This window comes from Tachysurus vachellii, chromosome 24 (genome assembly GCF_030014155.1).
Source record: "Tachysurus vachellii isolate PV-2020 chromosome 24, HZAU_Pvac_v1, whole genome shotgun sequence".
In the NCBI taxonomy this organism is placed as follows: domain Eukaryota; kingdom Metazoa; phylum Chordata; class Actinopteri; order Siluriformes; family Bagridae; genus Tachysurus; species Tachysurus vachellii.
The window spans coordinates 11,575,339-11,599,795 of NC_083483.1; the positions used below are offsets into that span (position 1 = coordinate 11,575,339).

Consider the following 24,457-nt stretch of genomic DNA (forward strand, 5'->3'; position numbering starts at 1 on the left):
GGAGTGTGTTTCTATGTCATAAAATGTAACGGCCTATCAGAATTCGATATACAAATAAAGCAAGACCAGTGGAAAGCAGGTGGGTTTTGCAGGTTTGTGGTGCTTCAGAAGCATTTTCTCTTGTCAAATAAAAATACATAGAATTTAATATAAACAAAACGGAGGTTGCTAGTAAAAAGTTTAGTTAAGATGGATACTATGTTTAGAAGAAGCATAGGATGAACCGGGATAAACTAATATTCTTTATTATTTATCTTAATATTTATTATTATTATGTTTCCTAAAGTGCAACACTTCAAATTGAGTCTAAATACACTTTCTTGTAATCCTGTTACTCTCTAATAATAGATTAAAAGAAGATCATCTAAATATTCACTTAAGGATTATTTTGTTAATGATGTAGAGTCCATTTGAGGCAAAAAAATTAAAAGGCAACTGTGACTGAATAGTGTCCTGGGATGGGCCCCAGATCCAACGCAAGCCCTGAACAGGAGAAAGCGGTTTCTGAAGACCAATGTATAAATAAATGAATGTTTGCATAATGCTGGATCATATTCTGTTGTCCATTGTATTGCCCCATTGCTTTGAATCAATAAAGCTCTAAATAGTATCATACATTCAGTGGATGCTTTAAAAATATCTTTTACATATCAGATCGCTGATCATGTACTAGGATGAGTATCTTATGGTCTCGGATGAAGACACAACCGCTAGTGAGGAAGACTAGCGTGGTATAAAACCTCTGTTTTGCATCATTTAAAACATTTTAAAATCCCCTTTTAAAAATATACAAAGTTTCTCTGTTATTTTTTATATAATGTGCATTTGTTCAGTACATTAATTCCACTCCTATCCGCTAGTCGCTGGAAACATTATGCTATTCGTCATGTGACCACAGGGGGCATCAACTCACTGGGCAGGCAGGAACCAGGGCAGATTGGTACTCAGCATGACCAGAGACGAGTCCATTCTCAGGTAAGTAAAGTAAGAGAACTGCTTGTTTTAGACACAGCAGGTTGCGGCAGGAGCTGAAAATATGCCACCCCATGCCGTGATGCTGGAGCCCCACCCAAATCAACACTTTACTGTTGCAATGGCAAATGCAATGCTGAATGAACGGTGATTAAAAAAGGGCCAGCCTGTATCTGTTTCTTGGCGCATGTTGGACTGGTCATATTTCTGTGGGATTTTGGATGGTTCCTGACCTGGAATCTGGCCCTTATCTATTTCTAGTATGTGTGCGTGCGGATATTTAAATATTTATCTACCAGCAGATTTCGACAGATATAGAATGTTGGCAAAGACTGATGCCAAGCATTAGGGCAAACAGTGAGACATGACAGTACAAGATGATACAAGGAAGGAAGGAAGGAAGGAATGGAAGGGTGGATGGGATGAATCTGTGATAGCAGATAGCACAGAGTGGTTTAACAGAGAGAAAAGAAGGCTTATTGGATGTTCCTTACATTGTTGGAGCGGAGAGACACTCTTCCACCACATCGGGCACAGAACTTGGTCTGGCAGTAGGAGCAGAGGTGCCCGCAGCCATCTGCAAACTTGGTCTTGCGGCAGATCCCACAGGTCGGGGCATCGTCCTTGTGGGTGGTTTGTTGCCGTTTGTTCTCTACCCCGATCCTCCTTACCTGCTCCTTATAGCTCTCAAATTGCTGATGAAGCGTCCTGTTTGTGCGAGACAGAAAAAGCAAAAGACATTTTACCACTTTTTTCAGACCCAGTCCACAATCTGAGAGATGAATATTAGTAAAACCCTCCTGATCATTTCTTTGATAGCTTTGATAACCCAACCCTTTACATCGGTGTCAATGAATCAACCAGATTTTATTTTAGACTGCAAGCAATAATACACACAGGTTCGATCGTCGTTTTGTTTTTCACGTCGAAATGAATCACCAAGGAACAACATTGTACACTTAAAAACAAGACATGGCTGTGTTACAAAAAATATTTCTCAGAGGAACGATCAACTGTCATTGTGCTTCTCGACCACGTAAAAACAACCAGTTCAACAAAAAGACCAATATTTCTAAGGACATAATCTAAAAAGCTTTTCTAAGTTTTTTTTTTTACCAATATTGCCATTTAAAAATATCATAGTTAAAGTTACTAGCATTTTGTTAGCAAACCTAAATATATCTTCAACCATCTCAGATCCCAGAAGAACAAGCTATAAATAAACACCATCCTGAAAATAAATATGAACGTTTACCTCGTTTTGTAGCGCACTGCCATACCCTCTGGAGACTCACTACAATTCCCCGGAAAGCTGAAGCAATCAAACAGAAATCCACATTCCACAGAGAGCAGTTTGTACACCCTTCCATGCCACTGTGAAACTACTGTTTCCAGCACACTGTCTCCTTACCTAAAGAGGAAGCAGGCTGCAGCCCCAGGTAGCTGGAGACTTAAAGTGACTTTGGCATGTCTTGGCCTGAAAGATGGTGTTACGCAGAGGGGATTTAACCATGACGTAGTAGGGTAAAGGAGGGGCAAGTGACGATGGCTAACGAATCTATGAATATGATATCTGAATGACCTGGCTCAGCCCCTAAGCAAGGAAACCTTACATAGTCTTGGAATCTTGGAAATCGTTCACATAACATTCTATTTTATTTTTGTACTGCATTCCTAATATTTCATTACACTGAAAACATGTATACAGTCTGGGTTTGGTGTTTTTGACAAAGTTGAATTATGTTAGTCAGTTGTGTTTTTACAACAGATCAGTTAACTAATAGGCTGTGAACTTTGACCTGTGTGAGTTATGGAAATGTGGGCAGCATGAAGGCATCCTAAGGTTCTAGGGTCAGTCCTCCCGTCATGGGAACCGTCATGGTAGCAAGAGACCCAGGCACCAGTCGTCATGGAAACACCATTATGAGACTGCACTCCATTTCAGCAGTCAAGGGTAGCAGACACACAGGATAGAGAGAGTGAGAGCGAGTGAGAGAAACAGAGAGAGAGAGAATGAGAGAAACAGAGAGAGAGAGAGAGAGAGAGAGCGCCCAACATCAAACTGGTGGTGCTGCTGGTGAAATCATGTATCATCCACCTGCTATACTAGTCTTTCTGCCTCAATACTTCCACCCACACCCATTTTCTTCTAGTTTAGTCTCTGCCAATTCACACTCAATAGCAATCGCTACCAACCTGGGACAACATGAAGATGTGGCATGAAGATGCTACATCATCATCATCATCATCATCATCATAAACAAATCTTTCAGTGTGCACTCTTGGGCTGAAATCAACCTGGATTTTAGAACCTAGACCCAAATAAGGGAAGCCCCATTTATTCTTTTTCTTTCCTTCCTGTACTCTCTAGTCCTTTCCCCTTGCCCCTTTCATCCTCTGTGTCTAACAGGGTTTCATCCCTTCCTCTCTCCCTGTCCCTCTCTCTTAGCATGGCTGGTAATTATCACCCCATGAATACACTGGAGCAAAGGATCGATTGGGAGATGGGAGGATGGACAGACAGTTGGTGAAAAGATTGGAGAAGGGGGAAGGAGAGAGAAGGAGTGAACGGTGTGAGGGAAGAGGAGGGACTATTTCTATCCTGCCAGCTGGTTCTTGGCAGATGCCTTGGAAGGGTTTCTCTCTCACTTTCAGTTTTATTAACACAAATATATTCCAGCTAAATAGCATATGCCAAGATACTTTTACAACTTTTTTTTTTTTACGAACAATATCTATAAATGTGGATTAATTATGTCAATAAACCCAAATGGAACTATTTTCACATACCCATATGGCCTTAAGCTGATCCATCAATGTAGCCCTGTAGAAAAAAAGTCACAAGAAAGCACTGCCCAGCTGTGTAAAATGACAGACTACATCTGTGAAACTAACTTCATTTGCCAGTTGCAAAATTGCACAAGTCAAGCGAAAGTGAAGGCCTGAAAGGTGCAGGATGCTTTCAAGCAATACTTTACCAGAGCTATAGCTAGTCATTTCGAAAAGAATTCATTCATTCATTCATTCATTCATTTTCCTTCTGCTTTTCCTGGTGGGAGTCTCAGTGGCAACCCCAGTCTGACTCATGCCCAGATATTCTTAACAACTCCTATAAACAACAGTCAGAGATTTCTTTCAGAAGTCTCAAAACCTCATAGATGCAATGCTTGTCTATTGGGAAAACTCCAAATGCAAGGCCCTCAGGCTAGGACTAGTCACAGTCCCCACACCTCGCCTAAGGCCTGTCTCTTGAGGAACTCTGAAGCTCGTACTGTTTATGGATGCAAGACCATAACATTCTATCTCACACACTACCTTAAGTACTTCTGCTACCGGAAAAGAAAAAACCTTCCACATTCCCAAATGCCAGTTTCCATTGGCAGAGGTAAAGGCTATCTAAGATGGTCTATCACACGATGTCTGTCACAGCATTCTACACCCAACTGGCCACCGCTGTTCATCTTGCAGCTGATGAGCCCACAAGATGGCTCCATGATGCCATTTCAAGGGAGGCCTAGTCATCAGGCACCTGCCTGTGGGCATCACACTCAGGTAAACAACAGAGAGAGTTTTCATATTGTGTTGCTGACAGCTGCATTGTAAAAGAGACTTTGTGTCTCAAACCCTGTTTGCTTTCCCATTAAATTCAAATGGCAGCTATTCCATATGCTCCAGCTCTAGCCCTAGGCCACATCGAACAAAGTATTTAACTTTACACATAAGGTTGGGTAGAGAATCACAAAAGCTTTCCTTTCTTTAAAATTAATGAATACACTTGCTAGGTTCATCATGTTTTGGTGACTTGCCAAAAAAAAAATGGTACTACTACTGAAGATCCCTGAATTAAACACTCTTCTGAATCCTGATGTATTAAAACAATGCAAAAATAACACCAAAGATGTATGTGCTTTCTACTTCATGGACGGAAAACAAAGAACCGATGCTGGCAGAAAACCATATTGATCAGCAAGTGCAGTTTCATAATACAGTGTCTATTCTTATCCCGGTAAGAGGAGTGCCTGTGAACAGGAGGGAAATGAGCATTCTACAGAGACAGAAAGAAGGGATTAGAAAATAAATAGAAGGAGTGATATGCATATACCGAGCAGAGAGAAGTGACCAGAAAGATAAACGACCTCGGGAGAAGATGAGTGCAGCCGGAAGTCCCTTGACAATCTCTCTTCCTCTATCTCTCCTTTCCACAAGCCGACAAATGTAATTTGTTTCGATTCCTAATATTAGACCTTCAAAGTAGAGAAAGGCTTTCTTTCTCTTGAAAAAAAAAAAAATGTTAAAGCAGGGCTACTTCAAACGATCCAGACCTAACACTCAATGCAAGATCTGCTCTGTGGAAAGAGTGACTATGTATCCATCTCTTATACTGGCTGCTGAAATGCTAAACTGCTTAACTGGATGGAAAGACTGAGCAATCTGATCTTAATGTGACTGGAAAGTTTTTGTTTGTACATTATTTCTGGAGATTCTAGTAAACCGGAGCGTCACCTTTCCAGATATATGAATATTAAGCTTGAAGTATGCATGAGGATTAAGAGAGACAGAAAGAACCTACCTGGCGTTGGTTTATAAAGTCTGCTATATTTAAAAATATGAATGCTCTTTAATCATGTCAAGTGCAAGTTTGCAAGTTTCTTGAAGTGAAGCTCAGAAATTGTTGTGCTTGTTTGCAGTATTTATAGAATAAAGTGCTTTTTGTAATGGACTCTAGATCTACCCTCTCTGTTTACTTGCTCACACTTTCTCACTCTCTCTTATCATTTATAGAAAGTTTGCCACCTTCGTACTGAGACATGGTTCGCGTTGCCAAAACCCATTCCTCAAGTTTCTTTCTTTCTTTCTTTCTTTCTTTCTTTCTTTCTTTCTTTCTTTCTTTCTTTAATCTCAAAGGTCTACAGTCATGACCTACTGATGGGGATTCTAATTAACCTCAACATCTGTGCTTCTTGGACTATATGTATACTTATTGCCACTTAAATAGGATCTACATCTGTAGATAAGAACAAGTAAGAACTGTTCAAAAAATGTGATTTCAGTGACTGTGGCATCATTACTGGTGAGAGGGATCAGAGTAGAATGGCAAGCTGACAGGAAGGAATAACACACCTTAACAAACGTTGATGTGTTTGGACTACAAGTGCGAAAATACCACATCGGGTTCTACTCCTGTCAGCCAAGAACAAGAATCTGAGTGGTCTGATTGAACAAAGTCATTGATAATAAACAAACAATTACACATACATCTAAGTAGCGTTGGAAATTTCTGCCACGGTGAGCAATATACCTGTATAGCTTGAAAGGAACAAACCAGAGATTTCTTTGACTGGACACAGTAACACACACACACACACACACACACACCGAATGCCTGTCCATTAAACTTTTATGCTTTCAAGTGCCTGACTGGCTACCAGCCACAGCCCTTTCTCCTTTTTTACATACAGTATGTATATACATACACATATATATATATTTATATATATATATATATATATATATATATATATATATATATATATATATATATATATATATATATATATATATAAACTCATGTACTGTATGTATTTTATATGCCCACCATTTGCTTCCGAACTCATCTCACTTTTAAAGGCTTCAAAATTCTTGTCATATCTGTTCTCTGGTCGACTTCCTTTTGACATGTCTTTGATTGTTGTCTTTGTGACGACCATATTTAATTTTTGTCTTGTTGGCATTAGTTTCTTTGTAGATAAATTTTACAATAGATTCATTTTCATTTTTATCACCCCATAACGATAGGAGGTTCAAACCTGTGCATTATTATTAGTTAAGAAATAGAAATGTTATGTTTGCCTGTGAGGTAAAGGGGAAACTACAGGAATAATAATTAACTAGCTACATCAGTACCTTGTTTACTGAAGAACTCCAGCTGTAAATGTTCCCATCACTAAACAAAGACCACACACACACACACACACACACACACTCACACACACACACACTAAATGAGAAGAAAGAAATTTGGAACGTCAACAGACACTGGTGAAGGAGCTGATTTTTTTTTATGTGAGCTATTTCCAGCTCCAATTCATAATTTAAGAACCAACATTTTCTCCAAAAAACCTTCTCCTAATTTCAAAACATGAAAATAAAACAAGAATTGATAATGTGATGTGTTCTTTCCTGACTAGCCCAGCTTGGTAAGATCTCTCATCCACTGCAAAGATCTTTTTTGCAGATGATTTGAAACCTGGCAAATTATTCCACAAAATCACCAATATAACTTTCATAGGTGTTAAATTCACACTTCTACAAACAAACCAGCTGTCGCTTCTGGGGCTAAAGAAAGATCCAATGTGTTCTGAGCATACCCTGGTCCCGTGTTTCCATGGAGTCGCTGATTACCCCTGGCAACGAGGAGCATGTCAGCATCAGAAAGGTGAGCTTACTGTCATGGATAACAACAATCATACATAACCCTTGTGTGTGTATGAGAGTGTTTGTGTGTATGTTTGTGTTCACCCTTGTACATATATCGTGTATGGGTAACTTCCTTTTTCGGAGTGTACAGAGAATTAATTTCCTTGAATCGATTTACATAACAAAGGCTTTAACCTGTGGGGTCTGTCCATACTGTCAATACTTTAGACCCTGGAGATCTAATCTAATCTTAAACCTGGGATTGAACTGGATGCTTCAAACCATTATAATACAGCTAGCAATGAAAAGAATAACTTTTGATTCACTGTTTTGATCTGATTCACTGTGTGCTGTGTTAGCAAAGTTTGGCTTATCTTCTCTTGTACTTCTGCCATTGCCTCAGGCTCATATAATGTCAAACTAAAGCTATAAAAACAATAAAGTGTCTATCGGATGTCTTGGTCTCAACATGTGAATCAATTAAAATAAAATATCCGACTGCTAAAACCCAATAATACCATATGTCAGAATCTAGTAGGCCACCCATGATAACTAATATAACCTGTAATGCTGTAATATTTTATATACTAATTAGAATATAGACATGTCCACATGTTCACTGAGTTATGGTCTCACGTTTTTGTTTTGCCAAACGTATCTGGATACCTGACCGTCAAAAATATATGTATTTTCTGAATATCCCATTTCAGATTTAGTCCCTACCTTGCTGTTAAATTAACCACCTCACTTCTAAGATTTTCCCCTAGATATTGGAGCATGGCTGTGGAGATCTATGTTCATTCAGCTAGACATAACTGAAGATCAGGCACTGATGTTGTGCAGAAAGGCCTGCTGTACAGTTTGGGTTCTAGACAAAGTTCTATGCAGGACATTTGAGTACTTCCAGCTGCCTTGGAGAACCAACTTGTCTTTTTGGAGCTCATTTTGGCAACAGGGGCAGGTTTGAGCCTCTTAGTTCCAGTGAACGTAAATAGTAATTTTACAACATACAAAGACATTCTATAGAACTGTGTGCGACCAACTTTGTAGCAAATGTTTGGAAAAGAACCACATATAAGTCTGATGATCAGGTGTCCACAAAATTTTTGCCATTTATTGTATTTTCAAAAACGCTGGTGATTTAAAACATAAGTATAAAACTATGCTTTAAAAAAGTTACATTTATTTGGGGCCATAGATTTGTCCTAGAAAATGTATGGTATATGCAATAACAATCCAGTAATGCATGTGGCTTTACCCCAAGAAGCTAATCCAGGTCCCTGGGTTGAATATTACCGATTGATGAACACTGTCATGTTGTAGAGCAAAGAAATCCTAAGGATTCAGTGCATTCATTTTCGTTAGCACATTACATTTAACTCAAGGGAAGAGTGATGTATTTACACAAAGGATTCATATTGACTATTCTATCCTAAAGAGCAATGATGGTCAAACTTGCTCCACTCATATACCTCTTGGGTTCTTCTCTGTTTGTTTGCTTGTTTTTGTTTTACGTTTTCTTTATCCAGGTACTGGCTGTCAACCTTATTTTTTATATATTTTTTTCATTTAGATCTCTCTTTGTTCTTTGCTAATGCACATACTTTTTCCTGTGCTCATGGCCGCACACATAACCCTTATTGGGTTATCTTTACCAGATGGTCAGTTCTCAGTCAGAAACCAATGAAAACATGTACACTCTGAGTCTACTCACAATGTCTACACCCAAGAGACCAATAAATATACCAATAACCACCATCCTTCTAAACCATGGACAAACAAATAACTTAATAAACCAAAGTTGCTTAGCAAATCTCATAGACAGACTAAACTGATGCTTTTGGATCACTTTAGCTGTTTAAATCACAATAAAGGAAATGACTTGGAAAGGGGGAAATTATTTTAATTGCCAGACTAGGTCAATAACTTTTAAGGGCTTAATAATTGGCTGAGGAATAACACCAACCCGTGGAGATTTGCTGACTGTAGTGGAACATTGTATAAATTACTGGCCAATGAGAAATCAGTCAGCAGTTTTTCACCAGACTGCATACAGTACCATGGATCTGGCATATTCACAACATATTTACCTCTACTTAGAGCACTTATGTAGTTGAACAGTTATATTTTATCATAGCCCATTTGTTCATTAGTTTAGTCACTGCCTATTCTCACCTGCAAGCTACTTTGTTTTGCCACATTACAAACTAAAAGGGTAAAAGATAACACATACTTCCTCGAGCCATGCGCTGTCATGTAGCCAAACATGCTTGGAGGAGTGCACTAAAAGCATTCTCTTCCATATAATTTGGCAAGGGAGAGAATGCCATCCTCCCCCACCCAGGAACCAGGTCCAATTATGCTTTGACTCCCAGCCACAGATGGTCAACTCACTATTTCCTGATGCTACGGTAGAAGCTTTTACTGTTGTGCCATTTGAAAATCAAGTACACCTTATTTTCTTATGAACCCTATCTCTTTTCAGCTAAAAGGGGGTGAATAATTCTAATTATTATATTAGAATTTATGCCATTGTATAAATTTATGTTGTAGCCGGATGACAATGTTACCTTTGTTACATGGTAAATATGATCTTTACAATGCAATCCGGAGCACAAGTAGGATGTGGTAGCCTAGTGCTTAGGGTGTAGGACTACCAATCGGAAGGTCGTGACTTCAAATCCCGGGTTCTCCAAACTGCCACTCCTGGACTCTGAACAAGGTCTTTAACCCTGAATTGCTCAGTTGTATAGTCACTCTGGATAAGGGCATCTGCCAAATGCTGTAAATGTAAATGGTGATATACTGTACAGCAATACTCAGAACTGTGTTTGAAATTCACAGACACACTCTACTCTTAGTCACTACCAGCTGTACGTTCTCTAGCTACTAATCTTATCGATAATGTAGATGACATGCTGCCAATTTATTATTCACTAGCTTCTTGCCAAATTCGACAGCAAATAAACTTATTGCCTGATGAGCAAGAAAAAAGCTAATCACCAGTCTTATACTGTAGGTTAAAATCAGACACTTTCACTCTCTCACTCTGTTAAAATGCAATATTTTTAAAAGCGTCTGTACAGTCGACTATAATTCAACCAAAATTTTATTAGGAACTTTGCTCACTGTATCACGAATAAAAATCTTAAAAGGCTACTGTAATCACATGGTGTAAAACAGGTTTAGGGTTTCTATTTAATCCTGATATTGTTGGCATACCGCTATAAGAAACCAGATTTTTTATGGCTCCAATTTCATTGTGTGGTAAGTGTGTACATTTACAACATTTAGCAGACGCCCTAACCAGAGCAACTTACATCTCTCTTTTTTTTTAAAGCAATTGAGGGTTAAGGGCCTTGCTCAGGGGCCCATCAGTGCCAGCTTAATGGCTCTGGGATTCAAACTCACAACCTTCTGGTGGGTCGACCAACACCTTAACCACTAGGCTACCACATCCCACATCCTACTCAGTCCAGTGTACAACAAAAAGTCGTGATACAGCATCAGCTATGACTCAGACCTATTTTGGACGACGTAAAATATTTCATTCGTCATATTCTAGGCGTCATCCTTTGGCACTGAAAAAAATTACACATCACTTCATTCCACCACCAACACCCCCGATACAACGTCACTTCCTTTTGAAGCATGAGGGCGAATGAAAACGTCACGGTCACGACTATTTTAAAAAAGTGATGGAAACCTGAAGTGTCACGCATAAGATAAATCCTGTGAAATAATAGGATTGTTCAGAGACGATGGAGGCTAAATGGGAGCGTTCACGCCCTCGCGCGCGTCGTCTCGTGGGCGACGCTTATGTTTGAAATAGCCAACCACACCCCGCGCGCGCTCGGCGATTCGACCAAATCATAGCTTTTTTATTTATATATATATATATTTATTTATTTATTTTTAATTGATGCATTTTTCGGCTAGTCTTAAAATTCTGAGAAAATAGCACCGACAATTTGTGTGCATGTGTGTAAGGGTCTGTTTTCTCTCCATCGACCCACGAGATATTGTAGTTCTTTTATCCTGGCCATACGGAAGGGCTGGTAACCGGAGAGACACTGATGACACCGACTACGGCAACGCAGAACCGGCACACTGCCATACCATATAGTGTGTAAAAGCAGGACATCGATTATTCCTGGAATATCCAATTTATTAAACTAGTATATTGGAGATAGAGGATTCAGGCTATGATTCATCCTCAAGCGCCCGTGCGTCACGCCCCATTTCCCCACACCTGTAACTCTCTTCAGACGACACACACACACACACACACACACACATTTAACGACTAAACACTGTTCTATAAGTCTGTCTTCTGTTAATGAAGTACAGCCTGTCCACTAAGACTGACACTGTGTGTGCATCCAAGCCTTCCATGCACGGGCTACTACACAGCTGCTCACTGTGCACACAATTGTCACTTAGCGTAACGCTGATATTAAGGATACAAATAACAATTGTATACCTTTTTAAAAGAAGGTTTTAGGGCAGGGAAGAGTGTGGAATGTCGTGAATATTTTTCTTCTTCTTTTATTTTTATCTGATTAAGCAATATATTTCTAAATGGGAGTGTGAGTGTGAAAGGAGATCATCCAGCCTTACTTCAACATGGCTTGCTCCTTCTCCTCTTCCTCCTTCTGGCGCGCCATCACCGCCAGGATTATTTTCCTTTCCTCCTCTGTGAGGTGGCTCAAGTCTGGTAGGTCGGGCATAGAAACCGGAACGGAAGCCCGCGGGCCACCCTGGGGCCCAACTGAGGCGGCCATGTTTCTTCCGCCTCCCTCCCTCCGGTGCGTGTCCTACTGGCGGTATCGCCTCAGGCCACGCTCGGCTCTCCCGTACAGCGTCTCATGCTTGCGGTTGCCAACCATTGAGCTTTTGTCTCCGTTCGTTCGGTGCCTCTCCCCCTTTCCCAACCCTATCATGTATCTTGCTCTCTTCTCGCACTCCCACACCCCCCACCCCACCCCAACCCCCCCGTCTCCCCGCCTCTCCCCTCCACCTCCGGTTACGGGAAACCCATCTTCTCTACGCGACGCGGATGCTGGAACTCCGGCATTTACGCTCCAATCTGGTATCTGAGATGCTGGACAGCGGCGACGGTGATCTCTCTGTACTCTCTCTCTCTCTCTCTCTCTCTCTCTCTCTCTCTCTCTCTCTATCTATCTATCTATCTATCTATATTTCTTTCAGCATCCCGGCTTTCAAACGCTATCACAAGTTCTTACATCAGACGCGAACATAAATATGAGAGCAAAGTCGTGCAAAAATCCGTGGCGCTCCCTTTAAACCGGAATCGCTCCTGATCCTGAGAGAGATGGACAAGTAACAACCACGAGAGACAGCGAGCCAGCCGTCCGGCACTCCTCCTTTTCCCATAGATCCACGGGCGCGCCTGGTGTGTGCTCGTTGGCGCATCGGTGATCAGTGATGAACTATTCTTTAACGAATCGGTTCTTCTGAAACTGTTTGATTCACAAGTGCGATTCGAAAATATACATTCTTTTAATTTTAAAAGACATATTTTCTGACTTGGTCTAACCGTTTCCTGTTTATTGGATAGGTTTATTGGTTTACCCATGAGTATGATACAAATATGGTATTCAAATATCAAATATTATATTTTCATCAGCATTATATGTAGACATCTTTCTTAGCTAAATCGCCCTGATTACAATTTGAATCATACAACCGACATGCAATAAAGACAAAATTATCAACAATTTTTCAAACACATAAAATGTGGGATGACATGCATCTCACGTAAGAATTAATAATAAATAAAAAGTTATTTACTAACCATGAAATGCTATTTTGCAGATTGTAAGTGACTCTTCATAACCATTAACACTGATTGCTTGATGCTTTTGTGTTTAAACCCTGTTTTGTGACTCAACCATGGTTCAATTCATATATACGGGTTTGTTTAAAAGAATCGAGGCAGTAAATAGAGTCATGATGCCCAACACTCCAAGTCGGCTGTGCTCGGAGTAGCCCGTACCCGCCCACCTCAGTCTATTTTCGGCATCACTTAACCGAGCCGAATTCAGCAACGTGAGAGGTATTTTAAGCCAATCAATAGAAATATTTTAGCTAGTTGAAATGATTTTTATATTTATATTTTTTATATTGAGCAGCTGCAGCAGACACTGCTAAGCACTCGGTATCTTGGAAAGAGACTCAGGAATGATATACTAACTTGATATAGTAGGCTGATATAATTCAGCATACAAAATCACCCTAAAGCTCACGTGGGCGTTTCATACGCGTTCGTTTATATGACGTGTTACAGCATTATTCGTGGTTTATTTACAAGACCGGAAGGGTTGGTTTCAGAACCGTGGACAGCGACAGAGTCGGAAATCAGCACTAATAGCCAACTGCGTTAAAACACCCCTCATAATAATTAGACCTGCAGTATAATATACGATATTTATGAAAATACAGATTGTAGACAAGGGCGTGTCAATGAGTCTGGAGGGAATGGCAACGTCTCTCTGGGGCGTGTCATTAAGTTCATGCACAAGGCGTGTCTTTGAGTGAATACAAGGGCCTAAGAACAACTCAAAGAGAAAAAAAAAATCATAAACATAATTTCCAATCATTTCCAAATACAATTAGTGAAGTACTGGAAGCTATAGAGTTTTATTGACGAACGTTCCACTCATTAAGTCGTCATTAAGGTGATATTACTAAAGGGCATACTTGTTTGTAGGTTATTCAAGTTTGGATTAAATCCATACAATTCAAGCTACCAGTCAAATAGTTTAATATCTAGATGGGTTGTGATTTCTGACACTGGAAAAAAGTAGACCTCCTGGCTACACCATGATTTTTTCTGTTGCCTAATATCTGTTTTTTTTTGTGAAGCAAAAAACGGGCAAATGTATTTATTTGCAACATCCTGAAAATAATTGCATATTTAAAAAACACACGAAACACTCAGATGACTAAATACTCATTTACAATAGTTCTTCCAAACGCACTTCTTACGCCGTCTCGTGGCCATGAGCATGCATTGCACCCGTAAACATCAAGGATGAGCATTTCTTTGGTATTCTTCATGGATTTAATGATAAAAATAATAATAATAATACATTTTATTTAAAGGTGCCTTTCTGAACACTCAAGGTCACCGTACAAAAAACAACAAAGACAATCAGAATCGAATAGCTACATTGCGATACAAATTGGACCCAGCAGTACAAATTATGGTGTAGAATAAGCTAAACTAAACAGATAAGTTTTAAGCTGAGATTTAAATAATGAAAGAGAATCAATATTACGGAGTTCAGATGGAAGTGATTTACATTAACAAATTAAAAAAAAATAACTATATATATATATATATATATATATATATATATATATATATATATATATATATATATATATATATATATTGTTATTTTTTTCATCTCTCAGTTCAATGCCTTTCATCTCTCAGTTCAATGCCTTTCATGTGCCTGCATAAGTTAGTGTTTTCGCTGCTCTAACACACCTCTAGTAACCATTAACTAAATTTTATGTGTTCCTTTTAGATAGTTCTCCTAGGTCATTCCGGACTGCCAACATATCTGACATTGAAGAAACATATCTAAGAAAACAAGTACATGAACACCCATTTTTAGAAGACTATATCCAAACTCCACCTAGACAGATGTGTTTTTTCCCATTGCCTTACATGAGTCACCTGTTTCTACTGTTTGACTTCACACCATGCCCCAAGATCTCACATTCACTAGAAAGGCCATGTCATGATAAGCTGGCAGTCTTAGGCAGTGGTGTCCAACCTTATCTGGAAGGGTTCTGTGTGGGTGCAGGTTTTCATTCCAATCAAACAGTAGCCACACCTGAATCTGTTGTATATAATGAAAGGATTCATGATATTCAAAGTTTATTTGGACCACTGGATCTTGATGCCGTCCTCTGTTGTACAAGCAAATATTTACAAGATCAATTGTTTACACTAAGGGCCTAGTTCACTAAGTTTACCAAAGTTGTGTGTGTATGTAAAAACATGCTCAAGTCTATTAACACCAAACATGATTTAATAAGTAGTTCTATGGAGAATCGTGTCAGTAGTTTGTTTTGCATGTAACAGTGATACATATTGGCTGCAATCAATGCAAATAGATTAAATCAGTCCCCACAGTATGATCTCTCTGAAAGTTAATGAAAGACAACCAAAGTGTGTAATTATTAATGTAACCGAAGAGCAGGTATTATATTTGGGAGTGAAGACAAATTAATATAATCGATACAGCAATAGAGATAAGGCATAACAGTTGAATTAAACACATAAAGCATGAGAAAAAAATACTATGAAAAAGAATATGTGAATGTTCCCTGTATTCTCTGTTAGGGGGGAATCCTTGAAAATGTAACAAATGAATGTTAGTGATTATTACTAATTCGTTTTAACTGAAAGCACGCCTTTCTTAAGACAGGTTTACTTTAGTCTATCTGAAAGATTTAAGTCTGATCTGGATTACCTGGTTTTAAACTGATTGATTTGAGTCTATCCAATCTGGCAACCTCACAATTGCTGTATCAAAGAGGTCGAAAAATGTGGATCGATGATTATATGAGCAGATAATCTGGAGAAATCAGACATAGTGAATAGCCTGTTACATCATGAAAACATAAAAGTGACGTCAGCCAAGTGACAGAGAGGAGAAAACTAATAATGCCATGAAGGTCAACTTACGTGCGCATGCGCATATTCAGTGCTTTCTGTCCTGATCTGTCTGCTCGCAATGACACGACCGTGCCTTGCATGAGGTTCACGAAAAAGATGAAAAGGTCAAAAGAAAACTCGATCAACCTGGATAAGTAAGTACGAGTATACATGTTTGTTGTAATTTAGAAAAACTCGACCCTTTGCTGAAATCCTAATGCATCTCAGTGACGCTGATTTCTATCTTTATGAGCAGTTTCTGTACTAAATTGCATGTGATAGAGTGCCATCTCGTGATTAGTCAATTTACGTGAACTTACATTTATACAGATTCCCTAAATGACGCGCACGAGACTCAGTGATGGGACCTGAGACGCGCATGATGGGACAAACCCTAAAAAAAGTGAGTACGACACACACATTAGTGTTATCAAGTTATTAAAACAATGCATTAGGTTCATAAAATAACCTATTAGTTTTTGACTTGTGCATGCATGCAAGGGAAATAGCATTAAGGATAAAAATAATATTATTTTTATATTATTATGTTGAATATTTCTAATCATTTTTTTTCCTGACTCCTTTGATCTATGTGGTCTGGAATAAGCTACACAGAACCATTTTGTTAGTCATCTGTTACAAATCAAGGGCAAATCAGCCATTTTCTGATGTAAGATTGTTGCCCACCTCTTTCCTGTAGGGACTCACCTGGACATCACATGCTGAATATGACCTTGTGGATGTGACTGTGTTTTGGGTTAAATGACTAAACCAAGGTGTGTCTGAGGATTGACCGGATCAATGTTTAACCAAGTGTTAGACTCTTACTATAAAGGAGTGTTCTGTGCTTGGAGTCATTAAAGGGATCTCCAAAATGATGATTCCACCACCATGCTTTATCGTGAAAATGGTATTCTCAGGTGATGAGCAATATTTTGACACATTTCAGTTTCAGGCTGCAACACTACAAAATGTGAAAAAGTTTAATGTAACCCTAACCCTAACCTATGCATGCTATTTATTGTAAGCAATCGAACTAATATTGAGGACAAAAAAAGTTCATCGAATCATATATTGCTTCACACAGCAGCTCCACAAAGAAAGTTGTATTAGGAAAATAAAGTTAATTACATTTTTTTCAAATGATTTAATTAACTCTAGGTTACAAGTAATTTAAGACCAACAATCAGGGTGATGAAATATATAACACTTTAAATTAACTAACATAAGAAACGTTTGATGTGTATTTATAATTTAGACGAAACAACTCCAGGTCACCAGCAAGAGCATTTCCTGTCTGCCAGGTAGTTAACCTCAGTTTAACACACATCTCTTAATCAAAAGCATTTAATTAGAATTCAAGACTTTTTTTTTGGGATCTTCAAAACAGATCATTTCTGTATAAGAGTGATAACCTAATTATCCTGCAGTCTGTATATACAATTAAATGAATAAACCTTTCTTTTGTTTGTCACACAGATTCCTGACTTTGACAAGTAGGAAAACAGGACGTCTGGGTAGTGAGGCATCTGTAAACATCATCTGACTGGAAGCTGGATCGGTACAGAGAGCTTTCAGTCGGATGTTTGCAGTTGCAGGCTGCCACATTACAACACATCTTGAACCGACACGCTTTACCTGAAATAAACACTGATGTATACGCAGCTACTTGAGACCTAGTTAGCTGTTGATGTCATTTCCTATAAAGTGCTGTGTAACCACTTAGTTTCATTCTCAGAAATAAATTAATATATATACAAGTTTTCCAGCAGTTTCCTTTTGTGTCAAGACTTTTTATGTGTAAGTATCTATAAAAAAGTGGAATTTCATTGCTTTAGAAGCTGGATCAGGTCAGGCTGTTTATTAGACTGTGTGACAACTATTTAAGACACAGTTAAAGAAGTTCTTGCACTTTTACCACTAGAGGTCAGCAACATAAGACATACAGTGCACTAAATATGAGCTCAACAGTCAAATATGCAAAACAGTCTGACTGTGTGTCCTTATTTAAATATACATAAGCAAACGTGTTTTATTAACCTTTAACCTCCAATCCTTATATGAAATATCCCGTTTTATCCCTTTCTTTCAAAAATGGGTTACATTGTGGTCACATGACAACACTGAGATACATCATGATGACGATTAGTGACATTTTCAGCTATTTTATTTGCCAGATTGCTTTTTAAATACACACCAAAAAACAAACAAAAAACAAGTGCATAAAGGACTGTACATATGTCTCATGATGGGTTGTTTGATTAAGCCTGATCAGTAGGTAAAAAAAATTAATGGAATATTTCCAGCCGGATTTTATTGCAGTCCTCTGGGTGTCTGACTGCAATTCCGTTTCGAAGAAGCATCTCTATGTACGGAGGCCAGAAGAAGTCATCAATGGTCACGTAGGGCTCGTGAGGAGTTTCCAGGGTTTTGTTTGTTAGTTGCTGCATTAGACAAAATAATATATACACCAATAATGATATACTCAAATAATGATGATAATAATAATAATAATAATAACAATAATAAATGTTAACTGCCGAGACGCAGACGTACCTCAAGGATCTCACTTAGTGGGATAAGATTTTGTCCATAATCTGGAACAACACCCTGTGAGACCACACAAAAGAACAATGATTTGGAAGCAAATGTTTGCCATTTCCAAAAAAGTGCTGTCACAGATACAGCATCAGGGAATAACAAGAAAACACACCTTCTTTTTCTTGGTGCCAAGTGCTGACTGACCAGGGAGAGGAAAATGCTCAGCTAACATGTCGCTCAGCGTCTCCATGAGCGTGCCGTGATAATCCTTCACCTTAGTGATTTTTCTCTTCATGTCCTGTAAAATACTGTAGGGAAACAGAAAGGAACTGAAGGGCAAATGATCCGTTACACTTCATTCTGGACGATTTGTTTGAAAGAACACGCGTCGTCACACAGTCCCTTTCTCTGCTAGATTAAAAGCCCTGGATTAAGAGGATTAAGGAATCATTACAACAGATCCACGTCCGGCATTGCATTTACAAAAGCATATCCTGTCTAACAGGTATACAATATTCAGTTCTTTGGAATGGGGCTCTGATCCCCGGGACATTTTCTGAACAGATATCCCAGCATCAGACGCACTCAGGCATTGATTAAAACAAAAGATTCAGAAACATTTGTTACCGAATGCAAGACTTTCCCTAGCTCCTAAGTTTTTTTGTATTTTTTTAGATATATTCTTCCATTCAGGTCAGCACGAAGCCAACAGAAAATGCTCCCAAGATAAGTAAATAAGATTACTTTTTGACTAAGGTTTATCTTTAGCACAACATTCGGTACCTGTGTTCCGTCAGCTTCTCGTTTTCCTCACGTAACGTTACGACTCGTTCGGACACCGCTCTCAGTACCTCTTTCTTCTCTTCCAGCCATGCCTGCTCTCTAAAAACAACAAGAGCTAAATGTCTGTAATCTTTGTACATCAACAATAACACACAGGTAATAGTAATGGTTGTTAAAACACTAAAATACTCAGGAGTGAACTGCTATAGAAAATGATCACCAATAAGATGGTGTGCTGTCTCATGTTGTATGATGGACACTGATTATTTAAGGATAACTGCATGTGCCGAAGTGTTTTATTCTTCTCACACCACAGCAGCAGTCTAATGATGATAATTAACTTACTTGCAGCTCATGTTACTGCACAATGAGCACTTGATCCCCTCACTTCATCATATTGACATTTTTAAACGATTTTCCTAAATATATTTTTAAAAACGTTGTTCATTATTAGCCTTATATTATGGTAAATTGTCTACTTGTGATACTAGTTGAGACAGAACTGCTGTTAAAAGAAATTAAAAATCAACTAAAGTTTCAACAGCATCCAACCAATCAGAATCAAGTATTGAACAGCACTGTGGTATAAGGTTTGGTAAGATAATCTTTAATGTTACTAAAAAGAAGGACACCTTTGCAAAACGTCTTTTAAGGCATCTCTCCTCGCTTGGGAGCAGGAAAGGACCATCTTTAGCTGATGGTTGTGTCTTTGCAGCTAAATGGCCAAAAAAAAAAAAAAAAAAAAAAGGGTTACCAAGAAAGAAAAAAAATTTAATTTTCTGTAAAAGCTTTTTTCTAGAGGAGGACAGCTCACCTCTTCCTGTCCGATGGTCAGTAAAATGTCAGGGTTTGTTGACAGTACTGGTAACACACAGCAGGAGAAGAGTTGATATTGATTTGTACTTCCTATAAGCAGTGTATTCCCAAAGCTCAGCCTTCCTTCAGTGGATCATCTCGCCCATAATCTGCTGATTTCTACTTCCTAAAAATCTGCTGGAATCATAAAGTGCTCATCCCAGGACACTTATTCTCAATCTGCTCATACTGAACTGCCTTCCATACATTTAGTACTGTTTGTCTTTACTCTTCTACACATGAATACTATAATGATTTAGAATTCCACTAAAAGACATTTGGAGTTTCTTGAGGAGCTCATGTCTTCTAAGGGAGCTTTTCCTTTGCCACTGTCACTTCCGAATTGTCCAATAGGGATCTAAATTAACACCTGGATGTCTGTAAAGCTACTTTCTCCCCCTTATATAATTAAATGAGCAAGACAAATAAAAGCTAATTAATAATGACTTACATTTTGGCTCCATTTCTTGCCACTTTTCCAGCTCAACCATGATGGCATTCAAACGATTCATTGCCTGCCCGGAGGAAAAGGGTTCAGTGGAAAGTAATTCATTCTACCTCATGCATTAGATGTTAAAATCTACAGTAAATGTGCAAAATATTGGCTTTTTGCAAGACTGAAACAAAATACAGTTTAAAAAAAATAATAAGATTAATGCTATGAAAGGTTTTTTTTTTTCAGTTCAATTTTACCCACATTGTAGAACCTCATTTGCGTATTGCTTTAACAATATCAGACACATGAATACATGAGCCTCACCTCATTCGACTCTCCGTCCCCAGACCCTTCATCGGCTGAGATGATTTCATTTTGAAGCTGAAAAAGATAATTATGGGATAAACTCAACAAGCAATTACGCATTAAAAATCTCTATTTATGCTTTTAATGTATAATGTTTTGCATTCTTACACTATAGCACTTAGGAAACCTGAATCATGTGCTTGTTTGTTACTAATATGATGTGGCTACAGGACTAGTTTTTCCCCTTCATGTCAGTCCACAATTTTGTTAAAAACAAACAAAAAAAATAAATACAATAACACTTATAAAATGAGAAATAGATAAATGACCTGTTGTAAAACTTCAAAGTGTTCTTCACACTCATCCAGCAGCTCGTCCCGCACTGCCTCTGCACAACCTGACGAGAGGAGCGGCACCGCAGCAGCCTTGACAGCCTCGACCTCCTGTTCCATTCCTGAGTGTGTAAATAAAAATAAATATATTAAAAAAAGGTGAAAATGAGGAGAAGTGGGAAGCTAGAAGTTACTGAGTACATAGCTATAGAGCTAAATATAAAGCTATAGAGTACATATCACATTAGTGTGTCGTCATACACAGTGGTCTGAAAAGTCAAAGTCTAAATACACTTCCCTCATATAGACTGTGACACAGTAAACTTTTTTAATCTGCCTTGTCAGGTGAGTCAGTTTGAACTAGTGACAAATAACAGAGGACTGATATCATTGGCGTTATCCCAAAAAGGATAATTGTTACATAATAGTTCAATCACAATTTATTGAGTTGATTGAGTTCATTTGGGATAATCATGACTGATCATAAGATACAATACTACATACTCTCATTTAAAAACTTTGATCCGTGAACTATTTACACCGCACTTTGTTGTATGCCGTAAACTTCTCACTTGATCCATCTGACAATATTTGTTACTCTAGTACAGAACAGTTTATTATTTATTACTCAATTATCCTTCTCATATATGTAAGGAATAAAGCATATGGGAACATACGGTTATAGGAAAATATTTAACAATGACAACATGCTACATAGAGCTAAATTCTCACAGAAAACTTTTTAAACACATGGTATGAAGCATCCAGTATATAAATAATAATAATAATAATAATAATAATAATAGTTATTTTTATTCATTATTAATAAATAATAATAATTATTATTATTAGGAATTGTTTTTTTATTAATTACTTATATAATAATAATAATAATAATAATAATAATAATAATAATAACAATAATAATAATCTAAAATCTAAAATACAAAGAACAAATTGGTCACTCTTGATACAATTTATATTTAGAAATAAGCCTTATATTAATTTGTATTTCTTTACTTCTTTACATTAAAGTCTTTTTCTTCTCCCTTCTGCTGATTTATGTTAAGCGTTTCTCTTTTTTTCTATTAATTTTTAACACGAGTTTACCTTTAAGCTAATATGCTAATTAATTACCTCAGTTAGCCTGTTAGCTTTTAACTTCATCAAAACTCAAGCCAAGGCAGCCATTATGAGGAGTAAGGGTCGATTACAAACACCTCGTTATATTATATAAAGTGCACTACACTGAGTGTACTACGTGTTTGTTTGTGCCCTACGTAGGGCACTTGGCATAGGAACTAAACTGCTGATCAGGACACAACCACTTATTTTGTCGCTAGCTAACTAGGCTATTAAGAAGAAACGTACCAAGTGCGTTTACCGCAAAATACACTTACCGCAGTTGGACTGTAAACCTTTAAACAGTTTTAAGGATAATGTATTCTAGGTAATATTCAAGATCTCTGACATATCTTTAGAAAGTTTACATGCTTCGTCTATAGCTGTTTTTTCGCCACATCCAAACAAAAATACCGCCAGCTAGACCGCCGTGACGTACTTCCTGTTGGTACGCTCATGAGCGTAATGGCGGCGCAGCATGTGCGCAGTCCTCAAAATAAAATAAAATAAAATAAATCAATGGTTAGCTCGCTAGTCACCCACTTATTCAACTAGCTAAAATATGACACATTATGTTTAATGTTGAAACGTAAAAATTAAAATGTGGAACATTAAGAAAACAAACAAACAAAAAAAAGAACAAGCACAAATAAATATAGTATTTATTTGTCAAATATAGTATTTATTCTATATAGATACATTTATTTATTTATTTATTTATTTATTTAATATGTATTTATACAAATATAGTATTTATTGTTATATAAATACAATTATTTATTTATTTAATATGTATTATACAAATATAATATTTTTTATTATATTAATTAATTAATTAATTAATTAATTTAATGTGTTTATACAAATATAGTATTTATTTGTCATTTGCAGAGTTAGCACATGGAAAACTGTATATTCTTATTATATGTATCCCCACCGACAAATACTGGACATTGTGGTCATTGTTAATTGGTTTAGACTGTTTAGAGTACGCACTAGTATACAAAGACATCTATACAATCATGTGATTTCAATAAATGGGTGTGATGTCCAGAGGTGTTCACATATTTTTTGACCATATAAATGTATATTAACATACAGTTTAAAATATATAAATATACAACAAAAAAAAACTTTGAATACACAAAAATAGGCAAAAGATTCCTGAAAACATTCAATAAAAATACTAAATGTAGTATAAATGACTATATGATGTATACATAGTAACTGATTAAAAAGCAATTTACAATATCTTTACAGTTTAATGTATAGTACAGTATGTGCTATGATGTCATTGACTCTTTACAAGTCTGATGACCTGGGGAAAGTAAATACTTTTAAGTTTCGTGTGCCTTTGGATGCTCTGGTGGAAACGCCTAATTTTCTTTTTTTTTATTGTTTTACATAATTGTCCTGTAGAGGCTTCTTTGCTCCTGACTGTGGTCTAGACCCAGGCCCTGTAGCTGGGTAAGGAACTTGCTGGGAATGAGCTGTAGATGATAAATAGCATTCTCAAGTAGTTGCGTAATTACAGGGAGTCATATCAGACAGGCAGGTTGGAGCAAATGAAAGATTTGGCCATCAACTCACAGCACTTAACAATGGACGTCAGTGTCACATGGGTTTTAGTTTTTCAAGCTGGAGGAAGTGAATTTCTTCAGGACTGGAACAAAGGTTTTCTTCCTACAGCAAGTAAGGATCACAGACAGAAAAAAAGAAAGGTTCCTGAGTAACATTGCAGCACATGACTTTAAGGTCCAAGGTCATAGATGTCAGGTCCTGGTGCTTTCCAGGAGTGAACACTTACAGAATGTGCAAGAAATGCAAATCACTGCAGGGGGATGTGGTAGCTCAGTGGTTAAGGTGTTGGGCTACTGATCAGAAGGTCATGGGTTCGAACCCCAGGTCCACCAAGCTGCCACTGCTGGGCCCCTGAGCAAGGCCCTTAACTCTCAGTTGCTCAGTTGTAAGTCACTCTGGATAAGGGTGTCTGCT

The 24,457-nt window shown here is 37.8% G+C and overlaps 2 protein-coding genes and 1 long non-coding RNA gene across 10 annotated transcripts in view; 1 reads left to right on the forward strand and 2 right to left on the reverse strand.

The window, feature by feature from the left end:
• The window catches only part of rims1b (regulating synaptic membrane exocytosis 1b), a 51,582-nt gene extending 39,245 nt beyond the window's left edge, over window positions 1-12,337 (reverse strand). For 4 of the 6 annotated variants that reach the window (XM_060861078.1, XM_060861079.1, XM_060861077.1 and 1 more), the window contains exons 1-2: window positions 12,010-12,337; window positions 1,467-1,680 (exon numbers count right to left, since the gene is read on the reverse strand). In XM_060861078.1, coding sequence (XP_060717061.1) covers window positions 1,467-1,680; window positions 12,010-12,173 — 378 coding nt within the window. In that variant the 5' untranslated portion in view covers window positions 12,174-12,337. Of the gene's footprint in view, window positions 1-1,466; window positions 1,681-2,227; window positions 2,287-12,009 lie in introns of those variants that run through there. The other 2 variants (XM_060861081.1, XM_060861080.1) reach the window with 2 other exon arrangements.
• Window positions 12,338-16,152: 3,815 nt separating this feature from the next.
• LOC132839871 (uncharacterized) lies at window positions 16,153-17,705 on the forward strand. Of its 2 annotated transcripts, none has more exons than XR_009647768.1 (5): window positions 16,153-16,242; window positions 16,418-16,490; window positions 16,788-17,007; window positions 17,346-17,391; window positions 17,567-17,705. It is a non-coding gene; the product is annotated as an uncharacterized LOC132839871 (long non-coding RNA). The 2 variants fall into 2 exon arrangements; XR_009647769.1 differs by having other exon boundaries at window positions 16,788-16,863.
• Window positions 17,706-18,236: 531 nt separating this feature from the next.
• On the reverse strand, window positions 18,237-22,896 carry cenpk (centromere protein K). 2 transcript variants are annotated; one of them, XM_060860928.1, is made up of 10 exons: window positions 22,741-22,896; window positions 21,338-21,462; window positions 21,027-21,083; window positions 20,718-20,781; window positions 20,226-20,272; window positions 20,044-20,126; window positions 19,412-19,510; window positions 18,801-18,936; window positions 18,644-18,697; window positions 18,237-18,531 (listed from the first exon to the last, which is right to left on the reverse strand). In XM_060860928.1, exons 2-10 carry the CDS (start codon window positions 21,458-21,460, stop codon window positions 18,376-18,378), a joined length of 819 nt encoding a protein of 272 aa, XP_060716911.1. In that variant the 5' UTR covers window positions 21,461-21,462; window positions 22,741-22,896; the 3' UTR covers window positions 18,237-18,375. The 2 variants fall into 2 exon arrangements, with proteins under 2 accessions (XP_060716911.1, XP_060716912.1); XM_060860929.1 differs by lacking the exon at window positions 22,741-22,896 and adding an exon at window positions 21,581-21,588 and having other exon boundaries at window positions 21,338-21,466.
• Between the last annotated feature and the right edge of the window lie 1,561 nt (window positions 22,897-24,457).